This window comes from Fringilla coelebs, assembly GCF_963513975.1.
Source record: "Fringilla coelebs genome assembly, chromosome: 1".
NCBI classification, from domain to species: domain Eukaryota; kingdom Metazoa; phylum Chordata; class Aves; order Passeriformes; family Fringillidae; genus Fringilla; species Fringilla coelebs.
The window spans coordinates 6,082,369-6,099,311 of record NC_140028.1 but is presented as its reverse complement, the minus strand read 5'-3'; the positions used below and the strand labels follow the sequence as shown (position 1 = coordinate 6,099,311).

General features: G+C 39.4%; 1 protein-coding gene across 1 annotated transcript in view; it reads right to left on the bottom strand.

Moving 5' to 3' along the window:
* Positions 1-8,133, bottom strand: part of FAM135B (family with sequence similarity 135 member B) — a gene marked incomplete at both ends in the record, with an annotated part of 125,057 nt that extends 116,924 nt beyond the window's left edge. Inside the window, one exon of the mRNA XM_084204511.1 lies at positions 8,057-8,133. Within this exon, the coding sequence (XP_084060637.1) occupies positions 8,057-8,133 (77 nt within the window). The remainder of the gene's footprint in view (positions 1-8,056) is intronic.
* Positions 8,134-16,943: the final 8,810 nt, after the last annotated feature.

Here is a 16,943-nt window from a genome sequence, read left to right as displayed (position 1 = left end):
TTACGTAAAAAAACCACAAAAAGCCCCAAACTGGGCTAAATGTTGCATTTGGCTAGCCAAAAATTAAACCTTTGCCCCTTAACATCTACCTACTGTCTCCTCTCCAGAAGGCAAACATCACCGCAGCTCAAGTGACATTTACCTTGTTGCCTTGATGACTTTCTGAGTGAATTATGTCAGAAAGTAGCTCTGATCTCACCTCACATGATTTATATTTATACACGTCTATACCTGAGATGTTGATTAGAGTTCCTAGCTCAGAGAGTTACAGATGGACCCATGTCTGCTGCTGGGAATCACTCAGCTCTCTCTAGTGTAAGCTGTGGAAGGAAGCCTAAGCCCTCAGGCTTGTGAAAGGATTTATGTGTATGTGCTGCAACATTTTATTACTTAAGAACAAGTGAATTGACACAGTTTTAAAGCACTGATCTTAACCAGAACAAGCCAGGAACATGGCATCAGCACAGCCTGTGTCAGGGCAATTATTCTGAACAAGAGAGAGTGCCAGACATGAGTGAATGAGAAGGTCTGGTAATAAAATAACTATGAAATGCTTCAAAAAAACCCACTGTGTTCTTTGAGTGCAATTTTTTAGGGAATGACAATTTATTCTCCAAGTTTTCATGTGAGGGTGATTGTGGTGTTTTTAGTTCTTCCGGCACGTTTCCTCTCCAAAGCACTCTGCAAACAACAACTAATAGAGGCAGCTGAAGTTACCTGTATTTGGAATTTGTTATCACATTGTTAAATGGGTGGGTTGGAACTAGATGGTCTTTAAGTCCCTTCCCACCCCAACCATTCCATGGCTCTATAGCACACACTGTGTATATCCCTAGGAAAAGCACAGAGTGACCCCCAGCAGAAAATCCTGTCTTTAAATACAGGACAAACTCTTGGGAGGACAGCCAGACCTGGTCCTTGCAAGGGAAAAAGTAAAATCCTTTAATTATACTCAAGCTCTGAAATTTACTGGGCAGAGTCTGGGGAATCTCTGTCCTTGGAAGTTTTCAAGATGGGACTGGAAATGGCCTTGAGTAACTTGGTCTGAATTCAATAATTCCTGCTTTAAGCAGGTATTGGGTTGAAGATCAGAGAAGTTCCCTTCCAGCATGAATGATTCCCTGACTCTAGCATGAGTATGACTATAATCTTCCTCAGCATAGAAACAACAAAGAAGCTCTGCAGCTTCTTTCTGCACTCAGTTTTAGCCCATGAAGTAAACATTGTTTTAGTGATTTATCATCAGGATGATGGTCTCCAGTTATTCACCTGTTTAGCTTACAGCACAAAACAGGTTGACTGGACTATCACTAATATGTGATTTTAGCTGAGAAATGTAGTTTGCTAATAAAATTGGGTTTAGCTTTTCAGCAGTATGCAATGCTCCATGCCTTAAGTCTTGATGTCACTCTGCCCCGTTCCTCAACAAGTGTGTCACATCCTGGAGGAGCTCAATTTTCAATGGTGGACTTCATGACACAATGACAGTAAGAATTTATGGGGCTTGTGTCATCAATTCATTGGGGAGATAGAAGATAAAACAGTTAGATCCAAGTGCATCAATGATGATCACAGCAACTTCTAAAAGACCTTTGAACAAAGAGAAGCTACTTTTTTGTATAAAATCTATTGGTTCCAGTAGACATTCACCTCAAAGACATGCATGTAGTCCATTAGATAAATGCATTTGATTAGCAGAACTTAAGGGGAATCAAAGCCACTTGGTGATACTTTAGGAGATGACACTTTAAATTTAAGATCTCTGCTTATAGAAATATTTTTTTTAATTTTATGAATTGAACTTATAAAAATAGGGAAGGCAGTGCCAAATTACACATCAAGAGCTTTGAAGAAAATCTTATAATAGTCAATTTTTAATGTTACAGATGATAGAATGAACTGTCTTCCAGGTTAATGGCTGATGAGCATTAAAAGCTGGCTAAATCCCAGAAGTTTCATTTTGGTTTTTTCTTCTTTTTTTAACTCTATTTTTTTTGCCCAAGACTTTAATCTAACATCACAGCTTGCATTTTATTTCCTAGGAGAGTGGATCCCATCTGTTTGCATGACATTCCTCTTGGCTAGCACTGTCTATATGATATATTTTAATGTTTGTCTTCCAGGAGCAAGCAGAATGCCTGCTCTCTCTGTATCCCTGCCTTTGATTTATGAATTTTCCTGGTGTGTACAAAGCTTTCCACCTGGATGCCAGAGCATCTATACCAAACTGTTCTCTCTGTAAGTATCACCACCTTTTATCTTTGGATCAGAAATTGCTTTGCAGCATTTACTGATCTTTCAAAATGTCTTTCTTAAGTCCCAGTTGTTTATTTTCTGTAGGTGGGGAAAACTAGGGACTATTCTAACAAGACCAGGATCAGAAAGAGAGATAGGAAGTGAATGTATTGATTCCCTACAACATACTTGATTTTTTTTCCTCTGATGTTCCTAAGAATAGAGGCCAATTTGCTGAATGTTGTGCAGTGTGCACTTTTAAGTAAGCTGTTTTAATGACTAGTTATCACACTGGTGTTCATGACCAAAAGAGAAACAGTTGCTATCCCATGTGTGAAGGGTGGCTGAAGCAAACTGAGCACATTCTTTTTCAACATATGACTCAGTCAACTCATGTTGTGTGACATGGGTGCCAAATGGGAGCAGAACAAGTGGTGAGGTTGGACCATATGTGTTGAGGAATGGCAAGACGACATTTGGAGTTCTCAGAAGCTCTCAAATTGCTATAACATTTCTGGGCTCTCCAACATGTGTTTGTTCCAAATCACTGTGTTGTCCAGAATTTTCCCTCTGACATTGCACCTGCCTGGTTTTTACTCTGTGTTAATGATTGCTGGGGATAGAGTGTGGGAAACAATCACAAACTAGCATGTAAAGCATTATCTCAAGGCCTTGAGTAGTGTCTATCCAGGCCCCTTATTTCTGAATTTGTACTAATTCTGTGATAATGCCTTGCTTAGACAACCTCTTATTAGGAGAGGTGAAGCTGGCCTCTAACTCAGTTATCTGTAGGTGACCAAGTGACACAGAGCAGCTACTTAATGTATTTAGGGTTGGTAAGCCAGAGTATTGCTTGTTTGAAGGAGAAAAATCATTTCCAGATACAAGAGCACCCTACTTTCCACTGACTAATCAATTACCTGTCAGTGGAGTTTGCTGAGATGCTGCTCTTCACCTGCAGAACAGCCTCACCTCTGAGGCTCCACTCATTTCCCAAGTTACCCCCCTACCACTGGCACAGGACTTCCCAGCTCTCTTCAGCAGACACAGAGTGCCTAGAAATTAAAGATGGCTATACTCATTAACCAAATGAGAAAATTGTCTTCTCCAGCTGTCATGACAATAACCCATCATTCATGATTTTCATGAAGTTGCCATTTGCTACACTTCAGCGCACTGATCTTTAGCTTCATGCACACCTGCACTGCAGCTACTTACTTGACTTTAGATTTGTGCTAAACTAAGCTCCATCTTGTCAGTACAATGCAGCAGGTTCTTAAATATCACTGCATGACCATGACTGACTCCTGAGGGGTTTTATGTTTTCTCTTTTTTATGCTTTTTTTTTTTTAGAGTATTGGATGCTGCCTTAAAGTGAAGATAATATGTCATCATGGCAAGAAAAAAGTCAGTTCTGTCAATGCATCTGTTCCAGGGGACAGCACTCATTATTCTAAAAAGGCATCACTTCCATCACTTTACGATGCTTACAAGCCCTCTTCCTTTTATTTTTCCCCCCTTTTTTTTCTTCATTTATAATAAAGAGAATTCATGCATCATAAATGCACTAGTTAAGTATTTTCAAAATGACAGATTTACAGTCCAAAAGTGATCTGTGTTTCATTACAGGTGAGAAGTCTGAAGAAATGCATATTTTTATGAACAAAGTAACAAGATTTACTTCTGTCCTATACTTTCAAACTGTATGTATATATATATTCTGACACTGTCCCTCAAAGGCTCTGAGAAATAAGGTCTGAACCTCTGAACACAATGTGTATTTTTCAGGTACTCATCTGACAAGAGAGGCACTGATGGATTGCTGAACTCCAGTTTGTTGGAAAAAGGAGCTGCTGCATTTTGTTCCTAAGGAATAACTTCATGGCTTTGTACACTGAAGCCCAGTTTTCCACCTGGTGGTTAACAGGGAGGTTTTGCCCTCCAAAAGCTTAGTCTGTTAAATCAGAGGACCTTCTTTCCAGCAGCTCTGAATGCTACTGGTCCCTGGTCTGGTCCTTGTAGGGTTTTGCAAGCTCTGAAACCACTGATCTTTTCTCCAGGGTAATGGTACCTTCCTTTTTGGAAGAAACCGGGCTTCATTTTTCCACTCATTTTTAATCACCACCACCCCTCACACACATAAACAACCAGTGTAAGTGTCAGACACTTACAAATTGCAGCCTGGAATTTGAGGATTGAGAACGCTCATAAGCAGTTGATTCAGCCCTGTGATCCGTGACCAGTGACCTTGGTCCTAGTTTTATAATACATTGTTGCCACAACCTACTACAGGTCAGCCACTATTTCACCTTCTTTAGGCCCTCTCTTTCCTCACAAACTTCAAATATTACTCCCCCTGTGGATGCAGTAGTTGTGGAGTTAATTTTTTTTTCCCCTCAATCAAATAGATTTTGAAAAGCTTTAAGAAAAAAAGGTGCAGAAGGATTGCTTCTGACAGAACCAGACAAATCAATTAATTGATCTCCGGCAGTCAGGGATAATTTTATTTCCTTACTCTATTAAGGAAAATCAGAATCAGTTAGCTAATTTCACTAGAGAAAATGTCACCAGTTATTAAGCAGCACATGATAGAAAGAATTAAAGATGGAAAGCTCAAAAATGTTTTTCCTTCCAGAAATTGCATTACTTATTACTCAACCTTTAGAACTCAGGCATCAAGCAGCATTGCAAATCCTTTGGTTAGACCAAAAAAAAGGTTTCCTTCCCCTGTAGCAGCACCTACAGCATTTAACCTTTGATGTCTATAAATACTGACACGGTTACATTTGTGCTCCAGAAGATCTATTTAACAGTAACTGACCAAACTACCTGCAATGTCATTTACTGACTGCTCCTGATATATATTTACCAAAAACATAAAACCATGACAAATGTTCACCAAAAAAAAAAAAAAAAAGGTCCTGATTTTTGTATAATAACTATTCATACAGGTAAAGAAACATGATTCAAATAACACAAGTTGTAGCTCAAATAGTTTAAGGAGCTTCCATTTCTCATGGGGAGGTAGAAGTGACAACTGGCTGTGCATGCATACAGATTTCAAAATAGCATCCAGTAAAATCAAAAATAGAACAGGGCCATTACCAGCAGCCTAACACTTTAAAGCACTTTGTGACTTATGGACAGCAGATCATGTCCTTAATCAAGCTTGATTATCTATCACCCAATGGTTCCAGAAGGGCTGATTCTTCCTAAATCATGTTGATTTATTCATTCCTTTATTTGAGTGGAGTGCTCTTCTTGAAAAGACTTGTAGCTGGCACAGCCACACTCTCCCAAAGGGCAATGCTTTCAGAAGGACTGTTAGCCAAGACTGACTGGTTTGGGAAATATAGCCCTTATTTCTGCAGCTGCCAAGTTCCAAACCAGAAATTTCAGCCTTGTCAGTTAGGCATACAGGAGTAGGACTATTCTGTATTTGTGGGCATATTCAGGGTTTTTATTATGATTTCTTTATTTTGGTTTTGTACCAAAATATTAGGAGAAAAAATAGATGATATAAATTATTATTAAGGCTCTTTTTTTTTTGTTCATGCTTTTGAGGTAAAAATACCACAGCATGTTGGGTTCCCACAGAAAATAAGATGAATTTCAATTTCTCTGCTTTTCTGATAGACAACACTTCATAAATCACCTTTCTGACCTTCATGAGGACGGAATGATATTGATTGAATTTACAAGTCACTCAGAGAAGAAAAATGTTAGTTAAATAGAAAATACACATCATTCTTAATTCTACCACACTCTCGCCTGTGGAGACCACATAAGTCCAAGATATCCCAGATGTCTATAGCCAATATCACCAATGGCAATATAAAAATGTCAAAATTAAAAGTGTCCCCAAGTTAAAATGGAATTTGGCAAGCTCATCCACTCTTTCTTTTCACACGTTCATGCTACAGGGAAAGGGCCTGCTGAGCAGATGAAGTCAGCCAGAGGATAGTGATCAGCAAATATGAGACAGAAGGGTTTTGCTGGAAATGCAAAGGTTAAAATGATGGAAGGAAAGCAAATGTAATATTGTGCAGGATACACAGAAACAAAAATTATTGCAAACAACTTAATGCAGTGTAACCTATAGTATCATGTGTTTGGAATATTAATCAGTAAAGCAAGGTAAGTACCAGTGGGGAAAAAAGCAAAGGTAATTAGGAACTCATTAGTGTGACAGCTGAATATATTATCTGTGTTAGTGCTAGGCTTACCCCCGCACCAGAGATTTGATCTGACTGTCAAAGCCAAGGAAAGCATTTTGCAGAAATGATTGAATGCAAAATCTGACCAATACAAGAAAAAACAGGCAGGTCATCACGCTGGAACATGGAAAAATTCCTGGCTAACCTCTGAATATCCTTTTTTCTAAGTCCAAAAAATCACATACCCCACAGATGGGAGTGGATTTTCACTTGTGAGGAAGATCAAAGACATTACAGTAATCACCAGAAACCAAGGGGAAAAAAAAAAAAGAATCTATAGTTAGATTCTTCCTTCCATTATCATAAGGACCAAAATGCACATGAGGGTTTTTTTTTTTGTTTTGTTGTTTTGGGGGTTTTTTGTTTGTTTGTTTGTTTTTGTTTTGTTTGGTTTTGGTCTTTTGGGGGGGGGGGGGGGTTTAATTTTTTTAAATTAGTTTGGATAAACCAAACAGCTCAAGCATAGAGGTTTCTTTTTCAGTTTGACACCAGTATGTGACATAGTCAGAATACTCTCTAACATAAAGTTGGTGGATATTCTCTTGGAGAGAGCAACAGAATGACAGATGCCAGCTGTTAAAACCAAATAAAGCTGTGTTTCCTTCATTCAAGTTCCCAGCATTTTTCCCACACAGTTCATCAAAGTAAATCAAATAACAAAATGCTTCTATACTGATGGAAACAGCTCTACCTAATCCATCCCAATACCTGAAACAATTCCCTGGTTTTTGTGAGGGAAATGATGCTTGAGATAGACAAATCAGCTGTGAACCACCCCTGTGCCAAGCCAAGGCTTTGAAGAGAATATTTAGTGTTCTGTAAATATCAGTTGTGGTAGGTGAAAGAAAATATTGTTCCTCTAGACCCACTGTTTTCCATGAAGTACATTCTTTTGACCTGAGTGTCCTGGTCTCCCCCAAAAATGCTTCTTTGTCTAATTTTTCTTTACTGAAGAACACCTGTGGGGTGCAATATGCAAGCTGAGCAACGATTCACACCTGGCCAGGCTTCTTCACAGCCATCAGGTTTTTAAAAATCTCCTAGGAAGGGTGGTGCAAAAATAATAGAGGCCAAAGTTTAACTAGACCAGAGCTGTACATCTTCTTCTAATTTATGGAGATGTGAAAATCAGTGTGGCCACAAAAGCAGAGCTTTAGACAAATATGAGTATTCATTTTTCCCTTCGGAAATGGTAGGATTCAGCTAACCTTCATTAAAGTAATGTAGTCATTTGATTTATGGCCCTCAAATGAAATTGTTTGCATTATAATTCAATGTGGCTATCATTTACCACGGAGACTCAAAATCAGTCCAGAAGCATTTAAAACAAGCATTGTACTTACATCTGAACAGGGGTTTAAAATAATTTGGAGCATTACAACATTGTATTGCAAAAACAACTCAGTCAGTCTGAGTTTATAGTGAAAGTAATGTACATTGATCTTCCTTGACAGCAATGAAACCCCAATGACATCCTTCTCTGCCCTGGAGATTGCATGAAATATAACTGTACTTGGCAGAAAAGAACCTGTTTTGCAATTTAACTCTTTTCTGTAGGTTGCACCTCTGTTGTCAGCTGCATATTAATGGAAACATCAACTCACCCTCTCTGGAAGAGGTCCACATTATGGAATTTGTGTAGCTCCACAGAAAACTCGACCGTTCCCTGAACCTCAGACATGGTTTTTTCAGGTCATCACCTAAATAACACATATATAAAGACATTGTAAACGTTTGAAGTATTTTACTTAACAAATCCATGAATGGATGATTTGATTTTAGTCGGCATCTTGGGGTCCATGCAAAGCTTAAAATCAACTGGTATCAATTGGAATCTTTCCAATGACATCATTTGGCTCCATCTTCAGGAAAACTCGCTAAAACCCAGATCCAAGCAGTAATTAAGAGAGGTAAAAAGTCTAATTAAGCCTGAGGACAGAATGATAATATTATGAAAAGTATAAGAAGTAAAAAGTAAATAACATATTATGTGCAAGAATCTCAAAGCAAATTTTAATTAACTTTCTTGCTGCTCTTGTACAGGAAATTGATTTTTTTTTCCTTCTCATTTTATGAAATGGCAGATTTCCAGGGTCAGCACAGCTCATTTCTGTAAAAGCACAGGCCAAAAAGACAAGAACCCTAGATATATGAGAGCAGAATTCAGATTTCTCTGTTTTTTGACTCCTCCTATGACTTAAATAAAGTCCCAGAAGGGAAGCATCTGAGGGAATATGAATAATTTAAATATTAATGAATGGAAGATATTCTTTTAAAGAAAATGCTGACAGTCATGGCACCTAATAGGCCACAACAGTCAGATCAAGATTTTGAAGCATTACAGCCATTTACACAGTACATCTCATGTGCTTATTGAATCACAGAATAATTCAGGTTGGAAGGAACATCAGAAGGTCATGTCTCACTCAAGGAAGTAAGTTTCCAAACCAGCCCTACTTAATACACAAGTGTAGATCCTTAACATTTCCTTAATTACAGCAGAAGCAATCCAAGGACTTTTACAGCTTTTGGACAGATTTTCAATTATTTTTTGCCCTTCCTTCCCCCAGTCCCTCCCCCCTGCAAATGTACTTCTGGCAATCTCCCAAGCTGTCTGGAAATTTTCTGTAGGATCAATGAGAGGATAAAGATTAAATTTTTTTCATTAACACATTCAGAAGCAACATTTTAGCTGTTGTTTGACAGCAGCCTAGTGCAGTCTCTGAGGAAGACCCATGTCAGGGCTTTTAACAATTCCCCTTTCTGAGACATACAGGGCATTAAAAGGATATGTAGCTCAGATGCAAAATGAAAAATTTCTCCAGCGGCGCTAATCAATAATTTTCATGGCACTCATAGATTTAACCATGTCCTTTAATGAAGCAGGAGTGAAGAGGATTTTGATACATGAAGTCCTCAGATAGGCATTAGGCTTTAGATTTCTCAAGGCTTGCTCCTGATTAGTAATTTTCCAACTGACTGGCTTATTACACTGATTATTTTAAACTAAGGCTTTTTTCTGGCTATCCTCTCAAGCATTACAGTTTTTCAAAAAGATCTCATTCCAGAGTTAAAAGGTTATTAATTTTTCATTCACCATCCTCAGACTTTGGAATGACAATAATGTAATGTAAAATATATGTAATATATATCTATAACTGTGAAAAAGAAAAATAAAATTGCTAAACTACACATCTGATATGCCTCTGGGGTAAGGACCTCTGTGTCAGGCCATGATTTGGGTGTGCTGAAGGTATATTCAAACTCTAGTACTTGTCAGGGAATCACAGAATAAACTAGGTTGAAAAAGACCATTGAGATCACCAAGTCCAACCCATGACCTAACACCACCTTGTCAACCAGAGCAAGGCCCTGAGTGCCACATCCAGTCTCTGTTTAAACACTTCCTGGGACAGTGACTCCATCACCCCCCTGGGCAGCCCATTCCAATGCCCAATCACTCTTTCTTCTAATATCCAGCCTAAACCTCCCCTGGTGCAGCTTAAGACTCTATCCCCTGGTCCTGCTGCTGCTGCCTGGGAGAAGAGACTGACCCCCACCAGCTGCACCTTCCTGTAGGGAGCTGTAGAGTGATGAGGTCTCACCTGAGCCTCCTCTTCTCCAGGCTAAATGTCAGAACCCAGGATATTCCTCTGGCTGCCCTGGAGGACTCAAGACCCTGGCAGGGGGCTCAGAGACCTTGGCACAGAGTCAAAGGCACCTGTGCTTTTGATTTTAGCTCATGGAAACAATTACCAGCTTTGTGGGAGGAGTTACAAGCCACAAGGGTTTGAATAGAATGATAGTGAATTTATCACAGGGTGAAAATGTAGAACTTGGGGGTTTTTAGAATGGGGGTTCAAGAGGCAAGATGGAAGATTCTGGGCATGTCCTGTCTTTCTCCTTCTTCTTCTTGTCCTCCATCTTCTGCTGTGATGGTGACACTTTTGGATTGGTTTAGAGTAAAGACAAACTGTCTAACATAGGTGATAGGTATTGGAAAATTATTGTAAATAAGGTACATGTAGGTTTTAGTATAAAAAGATAACACCACCCTGAGGGCAGTCAGTGTGCCACAGACCAACCTGCCAGACAGAGCTCGGCAGGTCGGAGAAAGAATGTAATAGATAAGGAAAAATAAACAACCTTGAAAAGCAGAACTGAGCCATCTTGGCTTCTTCTTTGGTCTTGGGGCTGGGAAAAAGACACTTTCTAACACCTTGGGGTCATCTTGACACCAGAGACCTTGACAGCTAAACACCCCCAGCTCCCTCAGATGCTTTTCATAGGATTTGTGTTCCAGACCCTTCACCAGCCTTGTTGCCCTTCTCTGGACCTGCTCCAGCACCTCAACATCCTTCCTAAACTGAGGGGTCAGAACTGGACACAGCACTCCAGCTATGGCCTAAGCAGTGCTGAGTACAGGGGAAGAAAAGTAATACTTTTTGTTTCCTTTGTCCCCCATTTCAACAGGAGTGAAACTCATATTTTGTCCTTTTGTTTTTTGGCACAGATTAAGAAGGTGTACACAGTTTGTAAGTCATGGATGTGACATATCCACCAGGTCATGTGTGAGTGCCTGTGTGTGATAGTCTTGCCTGAGTCAAAAAGCAGACTGTGTGGGAAGCTAGTAGGAAACCATGCAAACCACAAAGCAATACTCTGACAAGGTATTTAGTCTTGAGGAGAGTGTTAATTAAAAGAATTGCCTCTGGCAATATATCTGCATGTTGGGCTGAGGCATATTTCCCTAGACCAAAAGCTCAGGATCAAAGGAAACTCCATGCTTTTGAATACACCAGTGTAAAGAGGAGAGGTGTGAATGGATGGCCAGCCAGTTCACCTCAGTACCAATATTGTCAAAGACAGAAATGATGATGTGAAGTTAAGATTAACTAAGGTATAGAAAAAATTTAATAGATGGAAATATGCACATAGGTCTTCTCTGTATTTGCCGTGTATTTTTCAAGCTTTACACCTCTCCAAGACAAATACAGAAGTAATCCCAAAAACAAAAAATAACAAGCAAACAAAAAAACCTGCTTCTGTAACTTTATTTCCCTCACTGATCATCAGAATTAAAGTGTAAGCACCTGCTACACCAGTTTGAACTTCCACCCACCCCAGCAGCGCACCAGACAGATCACCCAGATCTACACCCCCAGAACTAGAGCCTGCTACTTCAGGGAGCACCTCAAGTACTTAAAGGGGCCTCTGGTGCATCCGATTTCCAGGCACTTAGCAAGGTTCAAAGAATCCTGATTAGACACATGGGTATAATTCTTCAATTAAAGAAGCTATGAAATCTGACAAAATAGATGCAGGCACGAGTAGATCAAGAAAATATTAAGTAATTAAAATGGTGCACTAATTTTTAACTTTTTTACCAGGTGCCTGCTTAAAGGAACCTTATCATAACCTTCCAAAATGCAGGGCTCATGAAGGACCTCTGATCAACCTTTGTGTGGGACAACCTTGGGTTATAAATAGAGCAATAGTTGCTAAAAATAATACTGAAGGTTGCCATGACATCATTATTGTAAAAACAATAGGGAATGCTGCCAGTATTGAAGTAGCATCAGTTATCTAATAAGCAGTTTAAAGAAAAATATAGAGGTCATATTTCGGAAGGCTTTAGTATATTTGTATTTCTGTAATGTCTGTTTCTATATCAAGCTCCTTGCATTTTTCAGAAGAGACCTCTAGACAACACTGATAAATATCAATGCAAAGCTAATAAAGTAACATGGGAAGTGTTTTGGCCATCTGCTCCTGTGAAAGCACTGCCATGGTCACCCTGGTCACCCCAAAGCACTGGATGACTTCAGACGGCACTGCCACCGTCGCTGGCTAGGCTGTGCTGTCCTACATGCACCAGTGGCATGAGTCAGGTCACCAGTCTGACAGTTTGTCCTTCCAGCTAGGGTTGGTGTCCTAGCAAGGGACAGGCAATTTCAATTGTCACTTTACATAGAGCAAGAACACATCAACTGAAAATCAGAACCCTTTATACAAATAAAGGCTATATCTTTAAAGACTGGAGACTGTCTCCCTTGCATTTTAAAGGAAGGCTGAATTTTACTCCCCACATCCCCACTGCTGTCAGTGGAAATACCTTCTGCACTGGAGACTGTTCAAGAAACGATACTGGCTAAATGCAACCTTTTTAATTTACAGTATTTGTACTTAATGGCATTTTAGGGATCCAGTCACCTGAGCAAGCCCTCTGCCAGGAAGTGATTAGTTGATAAAGTACCACAGACAGCACTGTTAAAGACCTTGGAGATAAAAATGAATCTGACAATTCCCCACTGGAACAGCGATCACTGATACCTCAAACAAAGGGAGCTAAGGAAGTGAGATGGGGAGAGAAGACATTAGATAGAAGGACAGGACACTACATAATCTGACATACATAATTTATAGTTTATGAACCTTCTAGCCTATGTACAATTACATCCAAGCAAAAAACAAACTAAATTTTTTAAACATAAACTACTTTGTGTGTGTGTGTGTTTTTACCATTCTTAAGAATCTCTATTACAGAAATGGGTTTTAAAAAAGGAAAAAAAAAAAAAAGAAAAAATACACAAAGGACAAAAGAATGAAACGCCATGTGACCAAGGGCAATGACTCATGACCTCAGAAGCATTCATTTAGGAGAATACAGCTACTTTCAAGAAACACAGCCCATACTACCTGCAGGATATCACCACTGTCCTTACTGGTTTTAAAGCATCTTTTATTTTACTGTGATTTTTTGCAGAAGCTGGCACTTGTTTCAAGCTAGGCAATTATATCCTTTTTTTTTTAATTTATTAGGAATTCTTTGATTAAGTGAATAAAGTCACAGTGACATAACTTTATTCTCCTCTCCACTAATGCCTTCACCCACTGTACTTCTAAGTAAGAAAAGTAAGAGGAATACAATACAAGGAGGACAGTAAACACACACATTTACTCTGAGGTGAGAGGATTAGAAGAAGCAAACTCATTAGACCAAATCTCTTTTTCATTGTTGTTTTCCTTTTTAATTGCTCACTTTCCAGCAGCTGAACTGGATCCCAGTCCTTAGGACAGCGATTGCATCTCAATAGGCTTGCCTGAGCATACATTAATTTCCTGAGACAAAGCAGTCACAAATGTCAGTAAGTCCTTTCACTACAATGCTGTCATTAGCTGTTCTCCACTTTACAGAATCTGTCAGCTTTTCCTGCCAGCACATCAGCAAAATGAGAGAGGTGAGGTCTTCACCTTCAAGGTGATGCGGAAAGTTAATACCTCATTTTGTTAAAATAAATCAAGCCAGTATTTCTATTCTAAGATTTTGGGTGGTAGTAGGACATTTCCTTTACACTTTAAAAGAAGCCAATCTAAGTAAACCACTAAAGACACAAAAAGTGACAAGGCTTGTCAATGCCATCAGTAGCCAAGTCTACCACTTGATAACAACCCTATTTGTATTTTAGCTCTCTTCCTAAATGTCCTGATGTGTCATAAACTCATTGAGCTACAAATAGCTCGTATGTTCCAGATCCACCAAAGCCACTTCAGTCCTAGCAGCCTGGTCCCTCTGCCCCTTGTTGTCATGTTCTTCAGTGTCACAAGTGCTAGGTACATGTGCCCTCTGGCCAGTCCATGATCATACACACATTTCCCAGGCACTCAGGATTTCCAGTCTGAGCCCTTTGCTTTATCAGTGAAACCACTTCATGCATGTAGCATCAGTTGGAAGGTACCTGGAAGGAACCCTCCCTTTGAATGTCCAGCTGACCCCAGAAAACTGAGATGCAAAAATCACATGTGCTTTAGCACTAACTACCTCTGAAGAGGCTCAAATTCCTTCATAAGTTGCTAATATTTCTTTCTCAGTTGGAGTGTAACAGGCTTGAGATGCCCCATATCCCCTGTTTCTAGACCCTAGAGGCCAGCCTAGAGTCTCTGAAGGCTCTTTTGGCCAGATGTTCCAGATGGAGCCATTATGCTTGTCTGGATTATAAAACACGTTTTTTACATCTTGCCATGTCTGGGCTGGCCCAAATCATTACCCCTTTAGTTTGTTCAAATGTTTGCTGCTGCTCAGCATGCCTTTTAAAGTCTTTCTTCTTAAGAAGCAAAAAAAGGGAGTCAGCACCAATTTAAAACTCTTTCTTCTTAGAAAATAGAGTATAACCAGTATAGATCAGACTATAACCTGGAGCATGCATTCTCCAAAAATCCATGACACCTAAGAAATCTTGTGCCTCTGTTTTGTTAGTTGTTATTTTATTGATCACACCCCTTGAGATATGAAAACATCTACCTTGCTGTTTTAGTCCTAACATTTAAATTTTCTTGTGCAGGTCCATTTACCATACTTTGTTTTATAGCAGAAATAGCTTTCTAAATAATCTGGATTTTTCTTCTCAAACACTTTTTCCTGTTGTATTGTCCCACAAAATGATGTCACCAGTGTACTGCAGGTATTGGGAACATACACCTTGTTCCAGTGCAGTCTGTATCAATCCACAACAAATGGTAGGATTATGTTTTCACCTTTGGAATAGTCAATACTAGCTGTACTGGATAGGTCTCCACATGAAAGGAAACTGTTCCACACCAAGGGGTCTCAACTGTCACATTTTCAGAGTTGTCTGCCCTGTTCATCAATAGTTGGTGCCTCTGTGTCTATCCAGCTCATTGTCACCTGGCTGTGGGTGTATGATAAAGCTCATGAAAAAAATCTCTCAGTGCATCTCGTGAAACATTTTACGATGTGGACTGTGTGCACCAGATTTCACCCTCATCTCTGGATTCAAGTCATTATAGATCACCTCCAACACAGCTGATTTCCTCAGATCCTGAATGTCTCCTTCCACATATATCCATTTCCTCTGAGACTTTGCAAGTTTTTCCTTGAGGAAAACTGGATAAAGACTGTTCCTGCCAAAGACTGAGGCTCCTTGTTAATTGCCTCCATAAGAGGGTACCAGAAGTACAATCATGCCTTCAGGTCAGAGTCCAAACACCAGATCAAACTCAAGATCAGTGTTTTAGTAAAAAACCTCCCAGGCAAAACATCACTAATCACTGCAGAGCTCAGCAAACTGCAAAGCCAACACCAATCTGCTTAAAAGAACCAAAAAAAACACACACAAAAAAAAAAAAAAAGAGCACAGCACAGATCACAGAAACTGATATCAAGAACAGATTAACCAATATTGTGATCCATAAATGTTAACATATGCATCAATTGTAATATGCTCTTATCAATCTAACATCTCAGGCTCTTAGAGCTCTAAAGGTGCTAAAAAGAAGTGTTGTAATTTAACCCCAGATGGCAAATAAGAAACACGCAACTCATTCACTAAACCCCAGCTGGATGTGGTAAAGAGACCTAGATGGGTAAAAGTGAGGAAACTTGTGGGTTGTGACAAGAGTGGTTAATAAGTCAAATATAATATTAGGAAAAAAATTAGTAATAAGAGTTTTGGAAAACCAAATTTAAAAAAAAAGAGTTAAATAAAACCCAAGTAAGAAAAACTATGCAAATTAAAACAATTACCCACCACCAACTGACCAGTGTCCAGCCAGCTCCTGAGCAGCAGCCCCAGAACATCTTTCCCCCTAGTTTATCTGCTGAGGAGGATGAAATACAGTCTGGAATCTCCCTCTAGTCAGCTGAGGTCAGCTGTCCTGTCTGTGCCCCATCCCAACCCCTTGTGCACCCCCAGCCTCCTCACTGGTGGGGTGGTGTAAAAGGCAGAAAAGTCCTTTACTCTGTGTCAGGTGTAAGCTCTGCTCAGCAGTGATGCAAACATCCCTGTGTTATCAACACTGTTTCCAGCAGAAATCCAACACAGCCCCATACCAGCTACTGTAAAGAAAATTTACTCTCTCCCAGCTAAAACCAGCACAGGGGACAAGGTACACACACGGGTGGATTCAATGATCTTCAAAGTTTTTTCCAACCTAAATGATTCTATGATGTTATCATGTAAAACTCAGCCCGAAGGCTTGTTAGTCTTGTTGGACTTTTGAGTCAATGCATGTTTGCGATTTTCTGTTTGTTCTCATATGTATTACAATTAAGACTTCAGTCTCAAGTCTTCTCTGGAAATCAAGTTATTTTCCACCACGAGAAATCTTCTAATGCTCTCTTAGTCATGGAAATGTCAGGGATTCATTTGTAAGGTCTCCAATCTTTACAAGCACCTAACATTACCCAGCATAATTTACAGAATGAGATAGCATCACAGATAATCCCTTGCAGCTCTTTGATAAGGTTTTTAGGTTTCCAGTCTGCTGTAATCCTTTGCAATTTTTCTCCAGTATTGAAACCAAAAAAAGGATCTGTGATACAGGTACAAGGCACAAAACAAATACAAGGCATATAATCTTGCTCAGTCATATCTGTGAAACATGCTTTTTATCCAGTGCATAAACATTTAGCTGGGTTTAAAATTATAAAGACTCATTTAGTTTTTATACTCTAAAGAGCTAACTCAGTTT